Here is a 25,594-nt window from a genome sequence, read left to right as displayed (position 1 = left end):
CCTTAGGACCTGGGGAGGGAGGCCCTGGCCACTGGACTTGGCTGAGAGCAGGGCAGCTGACCAATAGCCTGCACTTTGCCCCACAGCCGAGAAGCCCCCTGGTGTGGAGGGAGGGATGGGGATGGTGGGGACAGGGCCACCAGGCCCGGTGGTTTGGCACCCTGCCTGCTGAGCTGGTCTGGGGTCTGTCCTGACCCTCAGCATGGGCAAAACTCTGCCAATGACACAACAGGACTTGAGAGCTGGAGCCACAGAGATACCCCAGGTGACCCAGTGACAGGTTCTCCCCACACTCAGCAGGTACATTTGGGGAAACCGTATGTTTCCTCTTGGGCTACATGGAGCCCGGGCTCTGGGGGTGGGGCCAGGAGGCTGACCTGGGAGGGCGCAGGCCTCCCTCTGAAATCCCTGTATGGCTGAGAGCTTCGCTTCTCATCCACCACCGACCTCGCATCCCTGCCTGTGAAGCAGTCACATAGACGTGGGTATAAGCCTGCATGCGGGCTTGTAACATGCGCCCCTTGATGCACGCGAACATTCACTCATCAGAACAGCCTAGAAAGCAGGTCCCTTTAATTACCCCCATTTTACCCACGAGAAAACCAACAAACAGAAATGTTAAGTAACTTGCCCAAGGTGCTCAGCCAGTGAGGAACAGTGCAAGCAGGATCAGTAACACCACATGAGGCCAGATAGGCTTCAGGGGGCGGGGGGCGGGCCTCGCTATGAAATGCCCAGGCAGGCAGCCCCTGCAGAAAGGTGTTTCCCTTTTGGAGACCTGCCAGGGACAGTGCCCACCCCAGGGGAGGAGGGTAGGGAGGTGACACAGACCAGCATACTCTGTAGAGAAGCCTTTATTGGGGAGGGGTTAGAGTTCATGGATCACTGGAAGGTGCAAATAGAGAGTTCTGAGGGTGCTGCTGGGGCGGGGTGCTAGGGGGGAGGCCGCAGCCCCACAGAGTTGCCTGGAAGCCCCGGAGCCCTGGTGCCAGTCCCTTGAGGGTCTCACTGGAGAGTGTCCCTGAACCCTGGCATCCCAGAGTCTCCCTCTGGGGGTCCCTCGGGCCTTGCCACTGTCCATCTGTCTGTGTAGACCCCAGGAGTCAGCAGAGAAGCTAGTCCTCCTTGGCGGGTCCCTCCTACTCGGCCGCTTTTCCTGGGACTCCCCAAAGAGCCAGTCCAGGGGGTCAGCAGTGCCGTCCCCGGGCGGTGCTGGCTGCTGACCACTGAAGCGGGTAGTAATGTCCCGTAGGGACTCAGTAGGGCAGCTCTTCTGGAAGGTCCGGGCTGGCCGAGGGCTTCTGCTGGGCTGGGCCCTGGCTGTGGCCACGTCCAGCACTGAAGTGGGCTGGGCCAGCTGACAAATGGACTTCACGTAGTCATTCAGGCTGGGGGAGGCCAGGGGCTCCTGCCCGGGCCCCCCGGGCAGCATCTCCTCCAGGGTCTCCCGAATCGTGGGCAGGTGGGCCACGGGAAGCAGTAGCCGGGACCTCATGGCCATTGGCGATGCGGGGCGGAGACCTGTTGATCGACAGAGGACCAGGGTTGAGGGTCTGCCATTCTGTCACCCCTCTGTGTCCCCTCTGTCAGCTGAGGCTGCCCAGGGGATTCACAGGCCTGAGAGTGGAGTGAAGTCTGCAGACCCAAGCCCGGGCTCGGACTCCCGGACTCTTCCTTCCTGCTAACGCTAAAAGCCTCGTGCTCAAGAATCTATCCTTACTGTTGTTGAAGAACCCGCACAAATCAGACAACCCGGCCTAATGGGCTGGAGTCAGAGGGAACATGGGTGTAAAACCAGCCTCTGCTGCTTCCTGACCTGGAGACCGTTGGCAAGGTCACCTCTCCAAGCCTCCCCTGACCCATCCATAAAACAGGGTTATAAGTACCTGCTGGAAAGGGTGCTGTAAGAAAAGCATGGAATGAAATCCCTCTACGAATGCGAAGCCCTCAGCGGCTACTATCCCTGCCATCGACTGCATGCCCTGGTCTCTAACCCGCAGTGAGGCCCTGTTCATCCTCAAAGATAAAACCTTTCTGTCCCATCTCTAACCAGAGGGAAGCTGCTCTCCCTTACCTGTAGCTGAGGGAACCCGGGGATCACAGGGCTGCCAGATGAGCAAGGACAGTCCTTGGGAAGGCCCAGGGAGCTCGGGGCCGAGGGTTGGGGGCCCCGCAGTCAGAGCACCGTGTCCAGCGTTGGCATGGCCAGGAGATGGACGGGGAGCGCAACGGTGGGGCCGCTGCCCGGCATGCAAGGCTCCCTGAGCTGTCTGGTGGACCCGGAGGCTCGGCAGCTGCTTTTATACTTCCCCACCTGCCATCAGTCACTGTCACGCGGGCCAAAAATAGCAGTGCCCAGGAAGGCTCGCAGAGGGAAAACAACGTGGCGGGCGGGCTTGGGCCCGCTGCCAGCCCGGAGCTGTGGAAGGCTCCGGGGTTGTTTACCCTCCAGGGCAGGGGAGGGGCCGCCCCGCTCCTGCCACCTCAGCCCAGGGAGAGGCAGGGGGCTCCAGTGAGGAGGGACGTGTTCACTGGGACCCAGAATCAGAGGGCCCAGAATGGCTTCCCGACTTAATGGAAATGTGAGGCTGTGGGACCCACATTCAAGTCCTGCCTCAGCCTGCATGCCCTTCCCCACCTGTACGGCGAGGGCCACCCTGGAGCCTGGAGCTCCTTCTGCTCTGCCCTCAATTTCCCCTGCTTTGACCAGAGACAGCTGCAGTCTTGACAGGGCCTCCCCTCCATCCCGATGGGGCCAGGCTGAGAGACAGAGGAACAGTCGTTGGGGGGGGCAGCTTGGGGACACATCTGTGCACCATCTGTGCAAGGACATGGGGCCCGAGTCACATCAGGCCAGCAGACCCCAGCATAGCTGATCCCTGACCTCAGAGGCAGCAACTCTGCTCCTGCCCCTGGCTCCCAGTCCCAGGGCAATTCCTCCTGCCTCCTTCATTGCAAGGTCTCCAGAGCCTTCCTGTGGCATGTTTGAAGGCCCAGCCTCAGCGTGTCCAGCCCCACTGCCCCTGGCCCAGCAGCGCTATCTTCTCCTGCCCCTCAGAGCTCTAAATGATCTCCTGACTCTCGGGCCCAGGACCATGACTGCTTGATCTCCCTCCACACAGGGTCTGACGTGGGGCCGGCAGGCAGTGGGGCTCCATGAATGAACTTGCTGAGCTGTGTCGGGTGAGGCAGGGGGCTCTCTCTCGCAGAGTGTTGACGTCTTTTTTTTTTTTTTAAGATTTTTTTTTTTTAAGATTTTTTTTTTTTTAATTTATTTGACAGAGAGAGACACAGCAAGAGAGAGAACCAAGCAGGGGGAGTGGGAGAGGGAGAAGCAGGCTTCCCGCCGAGCAGGGAGCCCGATGTGGGGCTCGATCCCAGGACCTGGGATCATGACCTGAGCTGAAGGCAGGTGCTTAACAACTGAGGCACCCAGGCGCCCCGCATGTTGACCTCTGACAGAGGCATCTGAGGCCAAGACAGAAAACAAAGAACCGAACCCCACTTTGGGGTTTCTTACTGCCCTTTAACTCCAGGGAATCAATCCAGTCTTAACTTTGTAGGGAGTGTTAGTTACATGTCTGTGGCCGTGTAACCTCAGTGGTCATCAAAACGTGCTCTGCTTTTACTGTTGTCATTTTCTTTTTTAACAAACAGTACAAGGTCATTCCAGAAAGCTATGTGTATTTTTGATAACCTTGAACAGAGTGGAACTATTTTCTCTGTAGATAGCAGGGTGTTTTAAGCGATTACTAACTTACCATGAAATCAATGCTGCAGGATACCCTTCTGGGTAAGCCCTTCTGGGGATACGAAGACGTTTCTACAAGGTCCCTTATTCTCACAAGGCTTTCAAAGCCTATAAGGAGAAAGAAATGCAATTTGTAAATCTAAAGTGGTGCACAAGATAGCAATGGGAGTATAACACCCAGTGCTCAAAAAATACATACATATATACATAACAACGGGAGAATGATGTTTAACGTTCATTGCCAAAAGGCTAGTATCAAAGCAGCTTAGGAGCAGGTAGCTGGAAGGATCTGGGGAAAGTGGGGCTGAGAGCTGTTCTGAAAGCAGCCTGGCCAGGCACACGCATGGGGCGATTCGGCTGCGCGCAGAGAGCCTGGCTGTGGTCACGCATACACAAGAGCCTGAAAGAGGTCAGAAACAGAATCAGAGACTGGAGGGGGGGGAGGGGAAACTGGCTGAGGGTGCCTCTGGAGAGTTCCGTCAATTAGGACCTCAGGGCTTGGCAGGAGGGTGGTAGCTGGGCCATCTGCAGACCTTGGGAGATCAAGGCTGGTTGGGGACTCAGAACGAGAGCTGTTGTAGCTATTCGGAGTGTTCACGCGAGTCGTGGGATGTGGAGGCTGGTAACATGCAGGTGGTGAGAAAAGCAAGCCTGGCCCTCAGGAAAGAAGGCAGCTTAGAAATCGGGGTGGACCAGCCCACTTGAGTGGTTCCTGTGGCAATGGGGAGCAGTGAGGGGAGAAGGGCGAGGCTGAGACACAGCTCTGAGGAGTAGCCACCCCTGCTCTGGTGGGCATGGAACCCAGTGCCCTGAGCACATTCGCAGTGGGACCTGGTGACCGTGGGGCCCCCTCCCCAGGTACGGGAAGGCACCCTTACCTGGCACCAGTGTCCATGTGGCCTGGCTCCTCTGGAACGTGTTTCCTCACCCGTGTGGGTGTGCTTGCTGGAGAACAGCTGGGTTCCTGTGGGACGCCTGACTCAGCCGCTCCGTCCCAGGCCATGCCCCTGACCCGACGTGAACTGAGCGGTGGAAGGGCATGCCTCAGGCTTCCTCTGGTCAGCCCCATGGCCTCCCGCCTTGAGCACATAGAGGCTCGTGTGCCTTCCCCCAGGGGAGGACGGGACCCCAAGGAGGAGAGGTGTGTTTGGGGCCAGAGTGTTCAGGGGAGTGCCCTGGGGGAGGGGCTGGGCCTTAAGGGGGGCTCAGGGAGGGTGGGCAGTGACCCCTGAGAAGGGCTGCTGTGGGGAAAGAGGTTAACCTGTGTGGGTTCCCCACAGGAAGAAGGCGCTTTGATCATCGAGGGACTTCTCAACATTGCCTGGGGACTGAGGCGGCCTATCCGGCTCCAGATACAGGACGACAGGGAGCGAGTGCACCTCTCCTCAGCCTCCTGGACACCCGGACAGCCCGGCTGCCCCCTGTGAGTGCTGGGCTGGCTGAGGCAGGGCCAGGTGCCCTCCTTGACACCTGTTGAACCCGTGCTTACTGTTTGGAGTGTCCAGGGGGTGGTGTCCTCAGTCTCAGGGCAAAGCCCTGCTCCCGAATGGGGCACATGAGAGCACAAGCCCGCCCTATCCTTGTCACCCCGTGACTGCTAAGCCCGTGGCCTCACCTGCCAACAGTGGTCTTTCTAGATGATGACCGAATCATCTCACTCTTAGAGGATTTTCCAGACTCCCAACACCAGTTGTGTTTCTCATACATTCACAGGAGCTGCCTTATCTGCAAGGAAAGGAGCTGTGGCCGGGGGACTCCCAACATCCTGGGCAAAACAAACATTTCTTGGCATCTCCTGTTCTACCTTAAAAATTCACACAAATTTAACCTCCTACTGCTCTACTTTCATTTTAATATCAGAATTTGGTTTTATAAATTTATTAGAGCTTAATATCAGGTTTATTTTAGTATCAGAAATATGTTTTAATCGTGATGAAACCGTTTCCTACCTTACCGCTTAATGAACATCTGCCTCCTCCCAGCGCCTCCCCCCCAACAAAGGGCAGTGAGCTGCTGAATTTTGCTCGCTTCTGCATGTAATGAATCCTTCCAAGAGGCGAAAATGTGAAACCTTTTCCCCTTCAAAAATTCAAGCAAAGTTGCTGTTCTGAGGGCACTTAGGGCAGCTTGACACCCCCCGTGCGCCCCATACAGACTTAGAGTGTAACGTTTGGACGGGCTTCATAGAAAGGCGACGAGTGGAACTCAGGGTCCCACTCCCCAGGGGGGCAGCAGCCACAGAAGTGGCCAGACAGCAGGACCCTCAGAGGCCTCCCAGCCTGGGTTCAGCTCTTCGCCTGCCCCTCCCTGGCTCCCTCACGCTGTGGGCTACTTCCCATCACACACATCCCCTTCCCCGGCCCGGCGCCAGCTTCCCTGGCTTGGACTCCGCCCGGCCCAGAGGCCCAGAGGTTGGCCCCTCGAGGTTGCCCCTGCCTGACTCTCCATCAGGCCTGAGGGAAGCCCGGAGAGCCCGCTCAGTACTCAGCCGCACACACCGCCTCCCTCAGCCTGGTGCCCAGGAGTGCATGGGCACACGGCGTATGTCCGTGTGTCTGTGCAGCAGGGACAATGCCACTCAGGTCTGCGGGGTACACTCCCTCTCCTTCCGGCAGACACCCCGGCAATCCTTTGCTTTTCTTTCAGTGTTTTCCATTAACTCGGTGTGAAGTAGAGCCTTACCTCGGTCGGCCCTGCTTCTTGCCTGTGTCCCGTCCTCAGAGGCCACCAGCCTCTTCTCTGTGACTTGAGCTACTTTTTTCTGTCCCCGCATGAGCACCTTGACTGTCTTTTCAGAAAGGAGCCACTTCTTCAGGATGGCAGGGTCCCTGCCCAGGAGCCAAGTACTCAGACAGCACCCAGAGCCGAGAGTTCCAGACACAGCTCAGGTAAGCGGGGCCTCAAGCTACCTGGGACCCCATCTCTCTCAGCCGGGGTAAGGGGCTTGGCTCATGACCACTATCTCTGAAGAACAGCTTTGTGTTGGGGCACCTGGCTGGCTCAGATGGTTAAAGCGTCCAATGCTTGATTTCAGCTCAGGTCACGATCCTCAGGATTGTGAGATCGAGCCCCGGGCTGGACTCCCTGCTGGATGTGGAGCCTGCTTGGGATTCTTTCTCTCTCCCTCTCCCTTTGCCCCACCCCCTCTTTTTCTCTCTTCCCCTCTCTAAAAAAGAAAAAAGAAAGACCAGCTATGTGGAGGAGCGCAGAGTGGCTTTATTTGTCTTCAGGAGCAACACTTGCTAAATACCTCCTCAGTACAAGGCGTTCTCCTCAGCTGCCCCCTTACAGAAAAAGGAAGCAGAAGCTTGCAGAGGTGACATTGTTTGACGTAATTTGCCTGAGTCACCTGCTTTATAGAAAGGAGAGAACAGCAACAGCAAGCATGGCACCCTCCTGGCCCTGTGGGCCTCTAGGATGCATCTTCCTCACACTCTGGAGTCCAGACTACTCATCTGTCCTCTTTATGTCCTCCCCTCACACTCAGTGGGGGCTCAGAGGACAGGGGTGGGGCTGCCGAGGAGCTGCCCAGGGTGCCCAGAGACGGAGGCCCAGGCCGTGGCCATACGGCATGGCGACACAGGTGGTCCTGTCTGGGGCCCCCCTTTCCTGTCTGCGAAGTGGGCATCACCCAAGCTCTGTCCCGGAAACAGCCTTCACATCACCGTCTGCCTCAGTGGGGTGTGACCACAAAGCTCCAGGGAACCAAGCCCCACGTGCCGCAGCATGGCAGTTCTCTGGCCCCTTTGCTCCACCCCGGACTGACCTTCTCACCTGTTCCTCACTACAGAGCCCCTGGAGGAGGACGAGGAGACGCCCCAGCTGATGCGGACCAAGAGTGACGCAGCTTGTGTGATCCAGAGGAGGCCCCGGGCCCGCGCACCCGGCGAGGCCCAGAGGATCCGGCGACATCGCTTCTCCATCAATGGGCACTTTTACAACCACAAGGTGATGTTCCAGCCTGGCCTCCTCCCTGGGCCCCGACGTTGAGGCCACAGGAAGGCGGCCCCAAGCATGGGTGCAGCTGTTGACCTTCTGAAGGCCAGGCCCCACCAGAGTCTTGTCAGAGGTCACCCTCACCGTGGCCCTGTGTGCTGGTGTGTCATATCTGCGTCCTCACCGATAAATGGGCTCAGGAGGAGAAATAGCTTGCCCAAAGTCACATCAAAGTAACAAAAAACCCCACAACACATTCCAGCTGGTGACCCCAAAGCCTGTTGTTGGGTTTGTTTTTTTGCTTTGTTTTGTTTTTTAACACATACTCACTGTCAATCCATTTTCACAAGTTGCATGGATTTTTGGAAAGTAATGCCAAGTTTATGTCTAATTAGGCAATTTTCTCTGAGGTTTCCACCCGAGCTCGACAGATGGTTTCATGGGAACGTGATGTGCTGCTGGCCTTCTCCCTGGATAGAGCAAGCCCTAGGTTATGGTGTGCCCAGGGGCACGTGTTTCTGGGCCCCAGAGAACCCGCACTACTCCTGGTTCCCAGCACTTAGCCTTTTGTCCGAGTATGTATTGTACTGACCTGAGGAAAAGATCTCCTTCCCCAGATGACTTCAGTCCCTAAACAAACCAAACTGTAAAAGAGAAGTTGATTGTTTCTATAAATGGCAGGAGTGGCAATTTGGGTGAGGCCCTGGATGGAGTGTCCTGTAACAGGGCCACATCCTGCAGCACTGGGAAATGGAAGCAGAGGTTTCCAGTTGAAGCAGATGCCCATCTTGATAGGCGATGACTCACGGGAGGGGGAGGGGGCCTGGCAAAGGCAGCTCTCAGGGTCAGACCTGAAGAACAGTTACCCAGGTTCGGCCTGCCAGGGGCCATTCAAGTGCTCTGGGGAGTACCCTGGACTTTGGGGTGAAGAATTCAGCAAGGCAAGCAGAAGGGACCCTGCCTTACTAAGAGGGCACCCCCCCTCCCCACCGCCGCCTTCCACTCTGGGCTGGGTTTGCAGTGAATGTTCACGGGTGACACTAGGTTATCCTTGCTAAGTGCAGGGAAACCCAGGACTATTTGAGAGTAGTTTCCCTAGAGGGGGCAGGGTTGAAGTTAAGTAGAGATTAAGAATCGTTTAGATTAGCCAAAGGACCCACAATCTGACTTGGATATTCTTTAAAACTTGTTCCAAAGGGGTTTCGTCTGTAAAGTGTTCAGTAAGTATATTAGCTATGTATATGCTATTTTGAGGAATTATTCAAACATTTTAAAAGAATATTTGCATGAGTTTAGGTTCTTCGTATTTCTGTGATCCTAAAAAAGGAAGCTTTTGATCCATGACTCAAGGTAACAAATAGCGGAGCTTATCTCCAGCGCATTTACCCCCTCCTCTAAGGGAATCATTCATCTCTAAGCACATTCAACCTTACTGTAGTCATTGCAAATGCCCCAGAGACATGGAGATGTCTGAGCACTCTGTAGCCTTTTGAATGAACAGAAATGAACAATGAGGACTTTTGTCACAGCTTTTTATCCATGGGAGCCACTCTGGCAAGAAGGGCTCCTCAGCCAGCTCGACACTCAACCCACTAGCCTGTAATCCAGTCAGAGCGGCTCTTTCTCCCAGTGACAGATTTACCTACAGAAGGTGGGTTCATTCCTCCAGGCAAACTGACTGACATCCAGGATGTGAACTAGTATCTTAGGCATGTTGGACAGCTGATTCCCACCTCCTGGCTGAGTAAAGGGCTCCTTCTCCCTCTTACTTGGCAGTGCATTCGGAATCCGTGTCCTGAGAAATCAGGTAACAAGGTACTTGAATCACAGGCAACGAGTTAAAAAAAAAATACCTAGAATTGGCTTCCTGAGGTTGTTATTCTGGATTTTATTTCTTAGAACTGCGCACTATTACTTCACTCAACCATTTTCCAAAACTATTCTGATTCACAGTAGTGTTGATGTGATTTCCAGACTCAGTAAACCTTGGTACCTGTCCCATTGCTTTGTCCTGGGCTGTTAGATTCAAATGTGTTCTACCAGGGAGAAACCACTGTGGTTAGAGATGGCATAGCAGCCAGGGGGCCTTTGTTCGTACTTGGAGCTGGTCAGCATCATCTTGAAAAAAAGGCTCCAGCCAGAAGCAACACTAATAATGTCTTGTTGACAAGACCTTTCTTGTCCTTGAAACAGCCTGACTCCTCTATTCCATATTTCTTGGGGACTGAAAGCCTAGTCTGGCTTTCTGTGTAATCCAGAGTTATTCGGCATGGCGACTATGGAAGAGGCAGGTCTGGGTTTGAGTCTGACTCCGGTACTTGGGGACACTGAGCGAGTCCTTCATGTTCTTGAGCCCCAGTTATATCCTGGGGAAAGGAGAGCTAGGACCATAGAGGAGGAATGTGTAAATCTGAATTTAGTTTTGGAAAGTGAGGAAGAGCTCACCTCAGGGAAGTGAGAATCACAGGGAGATCTCAGTGCCACGGGGCTAAAGCATGGGGTTTCCAATGGCTCTGCCCTCCTAGATGGGTGACCGTGACAAGCTACTTGACCTCTCCAAGACTCTATGTCCTTTCTTAAAAGGGTACTTCAAAAAGCTGTTGGAAGGATTAAGTCAAAGATTTTAGGTGAAGTGCTTAGCAGGTCTATAACCTGGCCAGTGCTCACTGAGGACTTATTAAGCCTCAGATGATGCCCTGGTTGACTGTCTATATGGGTCTCACAGGCAAAGGCAAGATACCTGCAGGAGTATAATGCCCCCTCCCCCCAAACAGTGAAGAGCTCGTGTGGTTGGACCCCAGGGCACTGGGGAGAGAATCATTGTATCACGTGTGCAGTGAGAAGAGGAAGCAGTGGTACTGTTGAGGCTATGGGATGCCTTCAGATACTTCTAACTAGAACTATGCCAGAAGACAGTGCTTCTCAAATTGTACTATATGGAGAGCATCATCTGGTGGTTTCCTCAAAATGCAGATTCTGATTCAGGAGTCTGGGGCTGGGAACCAAGACTAAAGCGCTGAGATTGGAAGGGGAGAGGTGGGACGCTGATGCAGTGTAAACTGAGAACCTCTACTGCTGGGAGAATAGGGAGGAGCAGACAGATTCCAGAACTTTTGGTCTTAGAATCAACAGACACTTGGCAATTTGAGCCAAAGAAAGAGTGAGAAGGAGACTGGTCCCCACACGCCCTGTGAAGTACTTCCATGGGATTGGCTCCTAGGGTCAGAGAACTGACCCTGATAGCTTTGGAGGCATCTTTCTCACAGGCCTCTGTAAGACAGGAGTTGCTATGGCTTCTCCAAGTGCACCAGATGTGGGCACAGCTGTGTGCGATCTGTGTTGGACAGGCACAGGTGCTTCCAGAGCCCAGGGTCACCTGTCACCCCAGACTGTCTGGCTGACAGTGTGCCCAGATCCTGCGTGATGTCAGCTCCGTGTCCCTCTGGCCCTGCCCTGAACAGCCCACCTCCCTCTGCAGACCTCGGTGTTTACTCCTGCCTATGGGTCCGTGACCAACGTGAGGGTCAACAGCACCATGACAACTGTGCACGTGCTCACCCTGCTGCTGAACAAGTTCCGAGTAAGTCTGGCTATGAGCGGCCCTGCTCCGGGATGCTGGCAGTTTGCTGTCTTGTTGGGGAAGCTGGCAAAGGCCAGGGAAGCTGCTGGTGGTTCCTGGGTTAGAAGGTCTAGCAAAAGTTTCCTCTGCTGATGCGGCATCTCTGGGATCTTAAGCAGAGAGAGGGGAGGATCTTTGGGGACTTGTGCGCACAGCACTGGGGTGTGGTTCTTGCCAGGGATCCCTTCCTGTCTTGTCTCATAAAGCCCTGGTCTGACTTCCTGTTCCTGTCTGTACAGGTGGAAAACGGCCCCAGTGAGTTTGCGCTCTACATTGTTCACGAGTCTGGGGGTAAGTGTCTGCCTGTGCTCCCGGATCATAAAGACCAAAGTCTCTGTCCATGTGGCAAGCTCACTGACCATGCTCCTTCTCTGAGGGCCACCGTGAATGCTCTGCCAGGCCCAAACCCAGGCACAGTCGCTGCCCCTTCCAGAATCCCGCGAAACTCACAAGGGAGGCCACTGTCTTCAACCGCACTCAGTTGGGAAGGGTTGGGGGTGCATGTCAGGGGCTGTGAGCTGGAGCTGAAGCCCCTCACCCCCTGAGAACGGTTGCAGAACCCACATGTCCCTCTGTGCAGGGTTCCGCTCCATGGTAACTGAGCAGCCCGGCCTCCCCGTGTCCACCCTCCCCTCTCTCCTACTCCCTGGGCTCCCGTTCCTCTCTGACCTGTCTTTGCTGAATGCCACAATCACACATCATTCAGGGCAACCTTCTCTTCAAGGTCTGGAGAAGGTTCCCGGGCCCCCTGGACATCCATTTTCCACCACATTCCCATCCTGGAACAGAGAGGGGCAATCCTACTGCCCATGACTTTTATAAATGGCCTTCTTTTTCAGAGCGAACAAAATTAAAAGACTGTGAGTACCCACTGATTTCCAGAATCCTGCACGGGCCATGTGAAAAGATCGCCAGGATATTCCTGATGGAAGCCGACCTGGGCGAGGAAGTTCCCCACGATGTGAGTCTGGGCTGAGGCTCAGGGAGGCCTGCTCCTGAGGGAGGGGCTGGACGACAGCATGGGGGACTCCCAAGAGCTCTGAAGATGAGCTTGGCCAGAGCCGTGTGGAGTGGCGTCTCACACAGCTGTCCTAAAGGGCCCCAGGCCCAGCACAGGGATGGCTCCGGCCCTCCTTCCTCCTGTCAAGGACCACCAGCCCCAGCCACCCGCCTAGGGGAAAAAGGAAGTTGAGTCGTAAAAAACCATTGCCTGTGCCTTCCCCCGCAGGCACGTAGAAACTTTTCCTTTGTTAGAGTGTGTTCGGCTGTCATTACACTAAAGACCCACACCAGGGCCCCTTAACTAGGGCCTTCCCCGGGCCTGTGGAAGGGAAACGTGGCTAAGTCCCACAACAGCCTGCGTCCTGGGCTAGGAAGGAGCATGTTGCCGAGCTCCCTTGCACGGAAAAGGCCTCTAGGGTTTGGACCCAAGGTGAAGGCCAGTGACCCTGCACCCCTCGGACCATTCACAGACTAGCGCGGCTTCATTCCACGGTTGGAAACAATGGCGTTCCCAGCGCTCCCCTCCCCCACCCCCGAGAAGACCCAGTGTGGTTCTGCTCTCTACTGAATACTTTTCCTAATCTCCAGCTTCGGCTTTCCTCCCAGGGATAATAGGCTGTGAGGCGAGAATGGGCTTTTCTGTCCTCCGTCCTAGTACAGAGCGAGAGTTGGGCGTGGGTGGGGGGAAGGGCAGCCATTTCCTTGGCTCTAAGACATGGCTGAATCGGCTGCTTGTGGAGGCCCTGAGGAAAAGAAAACACATTTTTGGATTCTAATTTAAAGCACATTAAAATGTTCTTGGATTTTCTAGGTCGCTCAGTACATTAAATTTGAAATGCCGGTGCTGGACAGTTTTGTTGAAAAATTAAAAGAAGAGGAGGAAAGAGAAATAATCAAACTGACCACGAAGTAAGCAGCACAAAGAGCCAGTCGGGGGTCCTGAACGTCAGGGCCAGTGCGCAGGGCAGAGCCCCGGGCCGGGGCTGGGCAAGCTCTCCCCTCCTCCAGGGCACGGCGCTTGGCCCGGCTCAGGGAGGCCTGCCCCCGGTAGTGAGGGCAAGCTGGGGTGACAGCCTGCAGAAAGGTCAGGAGGCAGGGCACACCGCCCCTCTGGCTTCAGCACCTCAGCAGCACGGGAGGGGCGCCGCTGTTGCAACTGAGCTCGGGCGAGTCAGGCAGGAGCGCGGGTGGGCGCTGGACCAGGGTCATGAGCACTGCTGGTGACACAGCCCTGGAGGAGCAACCGAGGAGAGGGCCTGCTCAGGGCACATTCAGCCTGGTCTGGGCCTTTCCTGCTAGTGGGAATTCTCAGCCTGCCAAAAAGCAGTGGCTGTTGGAACCTTCTATGTCAGCTGGTCGTTTCAGGTGCAGGGGACGTGTTCAATGGAAAGGTGAGCAGGTGTCACCTCCGGGCTCCTGGGGAAGCTCCAGCCAGGCCTGGCTGGGTGAGGCTAGCCAAGCTGTACCTGCCAATGATTGGCCTGCCCCTCTGCAGAGTGAAGGACGGGGTAGGGGGAACACGTGGGGCACTCAGCCGGGGCCAGGGGCGGAGTCCCCCTCAGGAAGGGAAGGAGGCAGTCTGCTCACTGTGAGAGGGCCTGCCGTCGAGGGACTGGTTTGGTTTCCGGTTTCTGGCTGAATGAGTTTTGGAAAGCCACAGCCCTCCCTCCGGTCCCCACCCCAGCCTTCCAAATGTGCAGTGAGGCCCCATTCGGGAAGTCAGCAGAGTGTCCCCAGTCAGAGGGGACAGTCCACCATGCAGTTGGCTGTAGGGTCTGGGAGCTGGAAGGGGACCTGGGGGTCACCGGGCCAGTCCATTCGGGGCACAGAGGGGAAACCGAGGCCTGAGGCAAGGAAGGTTGTGGCACAGGTCACTGAAGAGCCTGAGCCTGAACGCAGGCTTCCCGATCCCTGCTCGGCCACCCTGTCCCCTCCAGCATGCTCCTCTCTGTACCGAAGAACCTTGGGAAGAGAAACAGCACATTCCGCATTTGAAGCTTGACAGGGTCTGCAGCCCTGACTGCTCCTCGAAGCCGCTGGTCTTGCGGGGTGCAGGCCTGGCTCTTCCCTCTCCTTGGCGGAGGAGAGATGGTGGCCGCTAATCAGCCTTGGGCCTACTGGCCCAGCCATCAATGTGCTCCCTCGCTCTGTCGCCCTCTCCTTGTGTCCTCCGGGGTCAGTGAGTCCTCTTGGCTGTGTCTCCCTCCAGGTTCCAAGCCCTGCGTCTGACGATGCTGCAGCGCCTGGAGCAGCTGGTGGAGGCCAAGTAGCCAGCCAGCGCCGGCCTCTTCGGAAGCCCCCCAACTGCCAGTGCGCACTGAGTGTGGGGGGCCGGGCCCTGACTGGTCACACGGACTGAGAGCCACCGGCTGGGGAATCAAGCCCCCGCGCTTCTACCTGTCTATCTGCCTGAGTACCATGCGCCCCGTGTCCCTGGCTCTTGGCTCCAAGCTGAGCACTCACCGGGCCCAGAGCCAGGCCTGAGGAGCCACAAATTTGCTCGGTGGGGTCTATGTGTGAGGCTTGCCTGGGCAGTAAGCAGCCCTGAAGCTGGGGCACTGGCCACATTATGTGGCTGGATGGCGCGGCCAGTCCTGTTCGTGCCACACCTCTCTTGCTCAGGAGAGCAGTACCTGATCGCGCCCATGGGGTGTGCGCCCTATCTGCTTTCCCAGTGCCTGGGCCCAGAGTTTCTGCCTGGCCAGGAACCCCTGACCTCCTCATCCACGTGAACCGTGAGATCCGTGTCCGGCCTCCCCTCATGCTGCTACTCAAGACTGTGCTGGGAAAAACAGGGGCTGCCAGCAGGTATGGGATGTGCCCTGCTTCTGGCCTTCACTTCCCCGTGGCATCCCTGGCCTCCAAGCCTTTGATGCCACCCTGTGAGCATCACGCAGCCTAGCACCCTGGCAGCAGAGGTCAGACCCAGGATAAGACCATGAGCCTCCTGTCGTCTCTCTGCAGCACTGGCTTCTAACTTTCTCTTGGGACCTGAAGAATTCTTATAAGGAGCTTGCTGCAGGTAACATGGCACTTCGATCACATAGAGGAGGAGGCCCACATGGCACTGGAAGGGTGCCAGCCCATGCGCAGCAGAGTCCGTGGCTCAGGCAGTGGCTCAGGAAGGCAATGCTCAGTCCCCATCACAGCTGTCCCTTGGATGCCCATGTGCCTCTTGCTCTTCCTGGGCTTATTCCTTCACTCTCTACACTTCCCGTCAAGGGGGCACAATGAGGAGAAATATCTATTTGAGGAGAAAGGGCTTTGAATTCCCTGCGGCCAGAACAGTTTGGATTTGTCAGCTGATGGAGAATTTCTGGAATGAACGGGAAGGCCTTTGCAAAACTATGCAACAGTTTACATTGGTTATGTGAAGTGTTTGTCCAAAACAGAGCAAGTTAAAGACCAAATTCTTTTCCCACTGGGGCCTGTGGATAGTGGATTTAATGAGAAGAACTGTAAAGTCTTCCAAATATAAAAGACAGTCCAGCTCTGCTCCATGCAATGGCTCCTTCCTGGCACCCATAAAGAGCAGAGCCTGGGAGCAGCCATGCTGTGTGGAGCCACTGTTCCAGGTGAACTTCATGCCAGGATTTCCCTGGCCTAGCTCCATTGTCACAGAGACATGCAGCAGTGCCCCAGGGAGATCCCCGGCAGTATCTGTCATCTCTGCTCTCCCTCCCTTTCCTAGTTTCCTAGGAGCTCAATAAAGGTGCACTGTATTGAACTGAAGGAGTTCGGACCAAGCCTTCTTTTTGCCTATGTGTCCACCCTGACTCCCAGCTCTAACCTGCAAAACTTTTATCCTACAACATGTGTGGCCACATTTAGCAAAAGGGCCAAAGCTGAGCCACAGCCTGCTGCTCTGGACCCCAACATGACTCCTGTCCTGAGGACTAGTGTGGGGTCTGAGGACAAAGGCAGCCAAAGGGCACAGAGGAAGAATCATTGGTGGGGTCTGTGGGCAGCCTGGAGGATGAGCAATAGGATCACCCTGATTCACAGAATCTCAGCATCAGGAGGACCATAGGAATCTTCCAGGCAGGGGCTCAGATGGGACAGCAATAGCACCTCAGAGAGGGTAGAAAACAAATCAAACAGGCTTCCCCAGGTTGTTCTACTCCCCAACCCATATTTATAAGCTCAGGTCTAGTTCAACTGCCAATCCATTATTCGGCAGTAATCTTGCCAGGCTGGTGCTCAGTCCTTTGCCAGACAAAGACAGAGCCACGGTTCACCTCAATAGGAGGTATTCAGCGTTATCCTCAATTGGAGAAGCAGGCTGGATACCTGGGAGGGTCAGGGGACCAACAGAGGATAGAGATGGTGTAGGTCCCTGGAAGGAGGCCTGAAGGCTGAGCCCAGATTGGAATAGGTGGCTTTCTAGCCTGAGAAACACCTGCCAGCTTAGGAGCAGGACGGGGCCCTGCACATGGGAAGCTATCAGATCAGGAGCCCCTCTAAAAGCACTCATTGGTTTTGTTTTACAGTTGTTTCATGTTTAGGATTTTTTTTCTTTTTTGCAACTGTTTCAATATTATTTAGGGCCTGCCTAGATAAGCATCACTTTTGAAATAGATATTATCAAAACTAACTTCTGAATATCATAGCTAAGAAAAATCACAAGTAAGTTACACAGGAAAGAGAGAAATGTACACTTCTACAGTCATCCTAGGGGTTAGTTAGCCAATCTTTTTATCAACAGTATATTTGCTTTTCAGAGGCAATTTGAAAAGCTGCTAATTCAGCTCACCGTGCCACCACAATTGCAGACTTTCTCTGCTAGGCTCTGTGGTTTTCTGCTGGTTTATGTGGGAGCTCTATTTTCCTCTCTCTACAGAGCTGACAGTATTTCTCATATGCTCCCTCACTAACTAGTATCTCAGGCAATAAAAGCATCCAAAAACAAAGTGCAGATTCCTGTGAGTCAATGTCCTCTCCTAAAACAGGACTGTCTTCCCAGGCCAGGTCTCAGGAACCAGAGAAAATAATAAACACAGGATGAAATCTACATGATTGCAAAAGAAGGACTGGACTCGGGAAAAACAGGGTGGTTTGCCCAGAACAAATTATCAGAAAGAACCAAAAAAACAGCTTGTTTTTCTCATGTGATAGCCATATGCCACCTGCAGGAATGTTTACCAGAAAATGGATTAAAGGCCTTCCCTCTGTGCTCACCCAGGATACATCTGGTCCTTTAGTCCCAGGGAAACAAAGCACAAGGCTTATCCAGCCTGACCAGGTGATTTGCGGAGGAGCCAGCAAGGCACAACGTGTGCCAGGGTGAGCAGGACGCAGGCACCCTGCAGCTGTGGAGAAGGAGTGGGATATCCTTCTCAGGTGCCCGGGTGGGCAACAGCCCCCCTGCCTCAGTCCCTCAGCCGTGATCAAGCAGGAAATGCAGTGAGAGCCAAGCCGTTTAAGTATAAAAACAGCAAATGTACACGTGCTGTGTTTCGGCCCCACAAGCTGAGACTGCCTGGAAGAAAGCCAGCTGTTGACCTGCCCCTGGACTCACAGCATGCAGGGTGGGGCATGGTCCTGGTCATGCTTTTAACAAAGATGTTTTCTGCAAACCCAGGAATGGGAATCCCCAGAGTTTCCTTTCCCATGGAACCCAAAGGAAACAGAAAGCAAAGTCTCAGGCTTGGTGGACAGAACCATTGTTCGGGGTCCCTTTGTGGGAGATGGACCACTGCTGTTACTGCACTTGGACCACACATGTGACCAGCCTCGCTCGCGTTCTTGCCAAGTGCAGCAGGGCTCCCTGCTGAGACGGGGCTTTTCCATGTCACGTGTGTACGCCCTTCTTCCTAGAATGAGCTCTTCAAATACAACCAGGCTCAAGGGCACACTGGTCCCTGCTGGGTGGTTTCCCAGAGAAGCCCCAGCCAACAAGGAGATGACAGCAGCTTGGTGGAGGTTATAGCAGTGAAGGTATTGAAAGCAGCTCAATTCTGGATATATTTTGAAGACAGAGACACCAGAATCCAGGACTGGATTGGGTTTGGGTTTTGGGTGAAAAAAGACACAACAATGACATACAGATTTTTCGCCTGAGCAACTAGAAAGAAGGAGTTGCTATCAACTGCTGGGATGAAGACTGTTGAAGGAACAGGTTGGGTGAATGTCAGAAGTTCCTTTGTGTTGGCGCAGGTGAGGTGCAGGATGTCCATCACGCATGCAAATGGCAGCTGAGTAAACAACTGGATACACAGCTCTGGGGTTCAATAATATTTGCATCCCAGGGTCGGACTAGAGTTACCAAGTCAAGAGTCTTCAGCATATACTGTTGGTATTTGAAGCTGTCAGACTGGAGCAGCTCTACAGGATAACGAGGGCACAGAGAACGCAAGAGAGGTCAGATGACCCAGCACCTGCCAGGCTGGTGGAAGAGGAGCTTGTAAGAGAGGAGAACCAGGAGAGATCATTATTAAAGAGAAACGAGGGGGGTACGCTGAAAATCAGGAGACTCTGGTTCCGAAAAGCCCCCCTCCACCTCATCCTTGATCTTTCACGTTTTAACACACTGTGGGAATTTGAGCAAACTTCTCTAAGCCTCGGTTTCCTTATCTGTAGAGTATGATCATTTCCCTCTTCCAGAGGCTTTTTGGTGAAAATTAAGGTGTTAAAGAAGCCCAAAATGGAGTCATTTGCCCCCGCCACTCACCACCCCCCCATAGGAAACCAAGACTTAGTTAGTTTCAACCCATCCCAGGAATGTGGCCTTGTAACATCTGAAATTTCCTTAGGGCACTAATGAGTTCATCCTTATGACAAAAACTGCCTTTCCCTCCCTCCCCACCAAAATGTAACAATTTTTTTTTTTGCTAATAACTCTTTGTCCCACCCTCCTTCCTATAAAAACCTTCCATTTTATGGAATATTATGCAGCCATCAAAAGGAATGAGATCTTGCCATTTGCAACGATGTGGATGGAACTGGAGGGTGTTATGCTGAGCAAAATAAGTCAATCAGAGAAAGACATGTATCATATGACCTCACTGGTATGAAGAATTCTTGATCTCAGGAAACAAACTGAGGGTTGCTGGAGTGGGGGGTGGGGTGGGAGGGAAGGGGTGGCTGGGTGATAGACACTGGGGAGGGTATGTGCTATGGTGGGCGCTGTGAATTGTGCGAGACTGTTGAATCTCAATCTGTACCTCTGAAACAAATAATGCAATATATGTTAAGGAAAAAGAAAAAAGGAAGAAGATAACAGGAGGGGAAGAATGAAGGGGGGGAGATCGGAGGGGTAGACGAACCATGAGAGACGATGGACTCTGAAAAACAAACTGAGGGTTCTAGAGGGGAGGGGGGTGGGAGGATGGGTTAGCCTGGTGGTGGGTATTGAGGAGGGCACGTTCTGCATGGAGCACTGGGTGTTATGCACAAACAAGGAATCATGGAACACTACATCAAAAACTAATGATGTAATGTATGGTGATTAACATAACAATAAAAAAATTTTTTTTAAACTTCCATTTTATACAACTCCTTGGAACATCTCCACTTCCTAGACGGGATGCTGCCCATTCATGATGGCTTAACAAAGCCAACTGAGATCTTAAAAAAAAAAAAAACTTTTTTTTAACACAGGTGACTGTATCATAACAGTTTCGGCTCTCCAGAGTACCTCTATATAATTAATAAGTGCTCAATACTTTAGAGAGAATGACGTTTGGGGTTGGGCAGGCCGGTACTGCCTTTCAAAAGCCCCGACTGACCAGGCTGCAGTCAGCTGGCCCCGGAGGCCATGGCGCGCACACAAAGGGACCGGGCCACAGGTCTTGTGATGCTGCGGAACCTCGGGATGCCCCCGGCGCGGCGGGCGAGCGAAACAAAAAGAAGAAACGAAGGGTTTCTTCTTTCCGGTGGGCCCAGCACCATAGAGGGTCGGCCCCGCCACGTTCCTAGAGCGGCCGCGCGGCGCCGACTGACGGCGAGGCCCGCACTTCCGGCGGCGCGAGGGGCGCCCAGCCAGCGAGCGAGCCAAGGCGGCGGCGGGCGGCCCGCTGCGCGGTGAGTGGGCCGGGGGTGCGCGGCCCGGTGCTCGGAGGCGGCTCGGGCGCCGGTTGGCCGTCTCGGGGCGGGGCAGACCTGCGCCCCCGCTCCCCGAGCCGCTAGGAAGGCTCGGCGCCGGGCGGGGGCGGGGGCGGAGGGAGCTGGGCGGGCCCGGCCTGCGAGGAGCGGCCGTCGGAGGCCTGGGGAGGGCGGAGGCCTGCGCGGGAGCTCCTGCGAGTCGGGCCGCAGTGCCCACGCCGGCCGTCGCCGCCTCTTTTCAGGACTAAATACTTCGAACAAATGCTTGGGTAGCACAGGGCTGTTAGGAGCGAGCTGCAGATCCTGACTCCTTTACACCTCTGACACCCCGAGGATGTCGCAGCTTTATTGTCCTCCCGATTTTATGTAGGAGAAAGCAGGTTCATTCCGGGTCCGCGTGTTCGCACGACTGCAGCTCCCATCGCTCAGGTCTACCGTAATACCCGCACCTGCCGAGAAATTATGCGGAGCCCGGGTCACGGCGCAGGACTTGGTGTTGAAAGTTGTGGCTGCACGTCAGTTCTGCCGCCGAGAGGACAGGCTCTAGGATCGAGCTGCTAGGGGTTGGGGGCCTGGCCGAAGTCCGCCTGCCTTTCCTTAGCTGTAAAATGAAGAGCATCGCGTGAAGCTGCTATGAGAATTAAATATCCTAGAACAGTGTCTGGCATACCACGAAGGCTGCCTCTTAGTATGATTCCCTCATCTGTAGTGTTCTAGGTGGATTACATAGTCTCAGAGTTTCCTACCAGGTCTGACTTACATAGTATTAAAAAATAAATGTTTTTTTCGATGTATAATTCCCGTTATAGCTGTTTTTTGAACATCAACACCACGTACCTAACAAATGTCTCCTTGAAACAGATATTCTGTAAATAGATAAATATTCTGTAATTATACTCTGCAAATATTGACTAAAGCTAATGAGCGGTGCTCTCTCGGTGATTGGTATTGTATGCAGTTTGCTCTTTCTGATACTTAACCATAATTACAACAGAGATAATTATTAAATATCCAAATAAGGTCCTCAGCACTACCAGGTTTGGAGTCTGAATTATACAAAAAGATGAAGGAAAGGCAAGAACAATGATGTAATCTGTATTTTCAGTTATTTGCTTTATAAGCTTTTATGCAGAGACTCAGGGTAATTATTCCCATTTTAAAGTCTACTTCCTGACACAGGGTGTGGAAGATAGTTTCAATAATTTAATTACTTTTTCAACCTAGCTTATCCCACATTATCACCTATTTAGAGTTTGTGGCTTGTTTGTTTATGGCCATTATTTTAAATAACCTTATAAGTAAATAAATGAAAAATTTTTTTTGAATTTTTGCAGCATTTGGGTATTTTAAAACTTCTGTTTTTGCATGTAAACTTACTTTCTCCTCCTCTTCTTGTGTTCTACTCACTACCCTTTGTTTCTACTCAGTTTCATTCCACTTTACAGTAAAAGTTCTTCTGAATTTTTTTTCTTCCCCAGAAACAATTCACTTGTTTCAAGTTTTCAGAGAATTGTCCTCTTTCTTGGGTTATTAGAATCTAGGGGAGAAAAAAAAGCATCTTTTCATTTACATTTTTCTTATCCAGTGTTACTGAATTGACTCACAGAAACTTGCCACTCCTTATAGGGTAGTTCTTACTTTCTAAACGATTAATGCTACAAAGTTAGAGCCAAGTTGTATCCATGCTGTGAAAGTAGAATGGCAAAACAAGTAAGGATAAACAAAAATAATTTAATAAAGTAGTATGATTTGTCATTCTTTCTAATTCGGATGCCTTAAATAGTCACCAGTAAGTAAGTAGAATTTTAACAGGGGAGTAAATATTAAAATGTAATGATAGTCTATTACCCAAATTTTGATTGTCTTTTCAGTTATTTCTTCTATTCCCATTAGGATATTATGTTGTCTCCACCTTTTAATCCTTCAGTTATATCATTTGATAATGCTTAATAAAAACTTATACTTCACATTATCACTTTTATCCTGTCCCAACAGACAAAAACTCCATAGGTAAATTTGGTCAAAATTTGGGTATATTTATTAAGTTGAAACCCTGGGAATTATTAGATTTATTTTGCAAGTATTTCCCCCCCAGAATTATCTTTGTTTTCATATGTATTGGATACATTTTTAATTTACACATGGATGCAGTTTCAGTGGGTTGAAGACTGAATAATATGGGTTAAAGTTGAATAATAACAATAATGAGTGATTGACTTTGGCTTTTATTTTTTTCTTCTGCACAGAAAATTGAGCTGTGTAGCTCTAGGAAGTGAAACTTCAGAAGAAGAGAGCAGACTTTTAAGAATACATTTGGCTCATAACCATGCGGCTAGGAAAACCAAAGGGAAGTATTTCTCGGAGCTCAAGCCAAGGAAAAGCCTATGAGAACCCACGCAAAACAGGCCGGCAGCGGCAAAAATGGGGAATGACTGTTCGATTTGACTCAAGCTTGAGTAGACTGAGAAGAAGCCTGGATGAGAAGCCTTATAAATGTACTGAATGTGAAAAGAGTTTCAGTCAGAGCTCAACTCTTTTTCAACACCAGAAGATTCACACTGGAAAGAAATCCCATAAATGTGCCGATTGTGGGAAAAGTTTCTTTCAGAGCTCTAACCTCATTCAGCATCGGCGGATCCATACCGGGGAAAAACCCTATAAATGTGATGAGTGTGGAGAAAGGTTTAAACAGAGCTCAAATCTCATTCAGCACCAGAGAATTCATACTGGAGAAAAACCCTATCAGTGTGATGAGTGTGGCCGATGTTTCAGCCAGAGTTCCCACCTTATTCAACATCAGAGAACCCACACAGGGGAGAAGCCCTACCAGTGCAGTGAATGTGGCAAATGCTTCAGCCAGAGCTCTCATCTTAGGCAGCACATGAAGGTGCACAAAGAAGAGAAACCTCGTAAAACCCGGGGCAAAAATATTAGGTCAAAAACTCACTTAGTGTCATCCTGGAAAGCTGGTACAGGTAGGAAGTCAGTGGCTGGTCTCCGCTAAGGAAAGGGCACTGCTTTGGCCTTTAAAAAATAAATAAATAAAAGCTATCTCTTTTAGAACTGGAGATATTTTGTAATAGAGCACTTAAATACTATATCCTTTCCTAGCATGGAGACATTGTAATGACATTGGGCTGAAAGAAACTATGAGTCCAGCTGTTCTCATCCTTTTTTTTTTTTGATGTAACTTGGAGTACAAAAAACTGAAACTATGTTTTGAGAGAATATAAGACCCTTGACCTCATGTGATACTGCTTCCTGCATCATTTTGACAAAAACAACCATGTTTTGATGACAGATGTAAAAGTGCAGGTATTCTGATGACTCCTCAGCTTTAGGACTTCCTGTGGAAGGAGTAATTAAAAGGGAGAAGAAATTAATCCCATTAGTTTGGAAGTTCTGCAACCGATGAGGAGATTTTATGTTTGTAAAGTTTTGTAGTATATTAACCATTGGTTTGTAAGTATGACTCAAGATTCAACATATTAACATGTATTCATGTTTGAAGATTTTTAATCAACAAAGCCCCATCACTCTGTTAGCTTTTTTTCCCCCCCTTCTGCTTATGGATAGTTATTAATTAAAGGAATTGAATTTCCCTCTTTTACACCAAATTCTTAGAGATTCTAGAAGCCAAAGTGAGAACTGAATTAGACCACAAGTCTCCTATTCTTAGAAGCACAGTTCTTTGAGGTGGTGTTACACTGTGTCACTTGTTTTCCAGAAGTTGGGGTGGGCTTATGTTGATCCATCCCCATTTGTATTTTGGTATTCTCTTATACTCTGACAAATTGAGCTAGCCTTTTAGATCTACATGAATAAATAATTAAACCATATACCAACACACCTCAACTTGTTAATTAGAAATCTACAATTTACGCACTTCCCTGCTTTCCCCCTTGGGGAGTTTTAGGTAACACTGGTTATCTTAAATGTTTGTCAACAGCGAAAGTCATTTAATTCAAGTGTTGGTGCATTTGTAGCTCCATGTGTAGATTTTGAAATGTACGCTAACTTTCTCTGAGTTAATACGAATTATTTATGAAGTCTAGCATACACGTTTCTTAACTTTTATCAGAACAGTGCCAAGTGTCAGACTTTCTGATCAGCCTTCAGCTCAGGTTTTAATTTCTATTGAATGCTAACATTCTTCTGATTTTTTTGTATCTTTTATAATCATACCAGTTCCTGCTGTATTAATGACAGTTATCTATAAAAATAAAACAAAATGGAATATTTTGCATACTACTACCCTCTGTTTATTTTGCTCCTGGAAAATGGTTTTAATGACATAACACCTAAAATCACGGCTTTTGGAAGAATCACTTGATTTGCCCGTTTTTTATTTCCTCAAGCTTGAACTTTGCCTCCCTCCTGGCTTTGCATTGAGTGCAAGTCATAGAAGATGGTCTCACTGACAATAGTTTCATCCAACAAAGTATCCACAAAGTGTTTTGTGAGTATGAGGTGATTGCAATTATCTTTTACAAAAGACTTGATCTTTGACCACTTAGCAAGTGTCCTATTAATCACAGCCAAGTCACTTTGTAGCAGGGACATGGCTGTAGGGCCATTTTGAGGATCTGTCATCAGTTTTATAGAAGTTTTGTGTCTGGAATAACTTCTGACTGGGACCAACACCACTTTAAGAATTTGCCAATTTTGACAGCAACCTGCAACAGAAAGACCTCTGTATATTGTTAGATTTCATAATTTATGTTTTTACCCTGAATGACTTCCATATTCTGTATAGAAGTAAAGCAAATACTCCAGGTTTTTATGTATTCCCAGTTTGTGGTGTGCATTTCTTCTCAGAGCCCTAAAACTAGGTCAGTCCATGGTAGCCTTCTGTAGTAACTAACGTGCACTGCAGCAACCTTCATCTTTTATGACCGTCTTATGAGAGGAAAATACCACAGCTGCTTTAAGTTAATGAATCAAAGGATGTGTTCCCCTACTAGAAATTGAGTTACAGGAGAATGTGAATCTGATAGGCACAGCCTCTGAATACAGTCTCCTATGAAAATACGCTGCCCCTCAGTACTCTGCTGAATTTCCATCATCACTCAGGTTTACTAAACTGAATCCTTTTATTCCTCTGGCAGCCTCCTTTCTTACACAATCTGGATGTTTTACTTGGGAAGGAAAAAAGCTCCAAGGTTGTTTTCTTTAAGTATCGCTGAAATTTCATTCACCCTACACTAATGAATAAGGGGTGTTGTTAAATTTCTTTGCCTGCC

The 25,594-nt window shown here is 51.3% G+C and overlaps 3 protein-coding genes across 6 annotated transcripts in view; 2 read left to right on the top strand and 1 right to left on the bottom strand.

Moving 5' to 3' along the window:
- The window catches only part of RASSF4 (Ras association domain family member 4), a 33,204-nt gene extending 15,865 nt beyond the window's left edge, over positions 1-17,339 (top strand). The window contains exons 4-11 of one of the 2 annotated variants that reach the window (XM_045878314.3): positions 5,032-5,174; positions 6,548-6,639; positions 7,542-7,699; positions 11,166-11,267; positions 11,546-11,597; positions 12,146-12,267; positions 13,120-13,217; positions 14,518-17,339. In XM_045878314.3, coding sequence (XP_045734270.1) covers positions 5,032-5,174; positions 6,548-6,639; positions 7,542-7,699; positions 11,166-11,267; positions 11,546-11,597; positions 12,146-12,267; positions 13,120-13,217; positions 14,518-14,578 — 828 coding nt within the window. In that variant the 3' untranslated portion in view covers positions 14,579-17,339. The remainder of the gene's footprint in view (positions 1-5,031; positions 5,175-6,547; positions 6,640-7,541; positions 7,700-11,165; positions 11,268-11,545; positions 11,598-12,145; positions 12,268-13,119; positions 13,218-14,517) is intronic. The other variant, XM_045878319.3, reaches the window with a different exon arrangement.
- Positions 839-2,294, bottom strand: DEPP1 (DEPP autophagy regulator 1). Its single transcript, XM_045878320.3, has 2 exons — positions 2,075-2,294; positions 839-1,521 (listed from the first exon to the last, which is right to left on the bottom strand). Exon 2 carries the CDS (start codon positions 1,499-1,501, stop codon positions 869-871), a length of 633 nt encoding a protein of 210 aa, XP_045734276.1. The 5' UTR covers positions 1,502-1,521; positions 2,075-2,294; the 3' UTR covers positions 839-868.
- On the top strand, positions 13,120-24,602 carry ZNF22 (zinc finger protein 22). 3 transcript variants are annotated; one of them, XM_064594973.1, is made up of 2 exons: positions 13,120-13,217; positions 22,598-24,602. In XM_064594973.1, the coding sequence occupies exon 2, from the start codon at positions 22,678-22,680 to the stop codon at positions 23,353-23,355; it is 678 nt and encodes a 225-aa protein (XP_064451043.1). In that variant the 5' UTR covers positions 13,120-13,217; positions 22,598-22,677; the 3' UTR covers positions 23,356-24,602. The 3 variants fall into 3 exon arrangements, with proteins under 3 accessions (XP_064451043.1, XP_064451041.1, XP_064451042.1); XM_064594971.1 differs by lacking the exon at positions 13,120-13,217 and adding an exon at positions 20,013-20,330; XM_064594972.1 differs by lacking the exon at positions 13,120-13,217 and adding an exon at positions 20,512-21,100.
- Positions 24,603-25,594: the final 992 nt, after the last annotated feature.

This window comes from Mirounga angustirostris, unplaced genomic scaffold, assembly GCF_029215605.1.
Source record: "Mirounga angustirostris isolate CCGP_5_RB_7025 unplaced genomic scaffold, mMirAng1.0.hap1 SCAF_6, whole genome shotgun sequence".
NCBI classification, from domain to species: Eukaryota; Metazoa; Chordata; class Mammalia; order Carnivora; family Phocidae; genus Mirounga; species Mirounga angustirostris.
The sequence above is the reverse complement of the archived record's forward strand: the minus strand, read 5'-3'. Positions and strand labels throughout refer to the sequence as shown.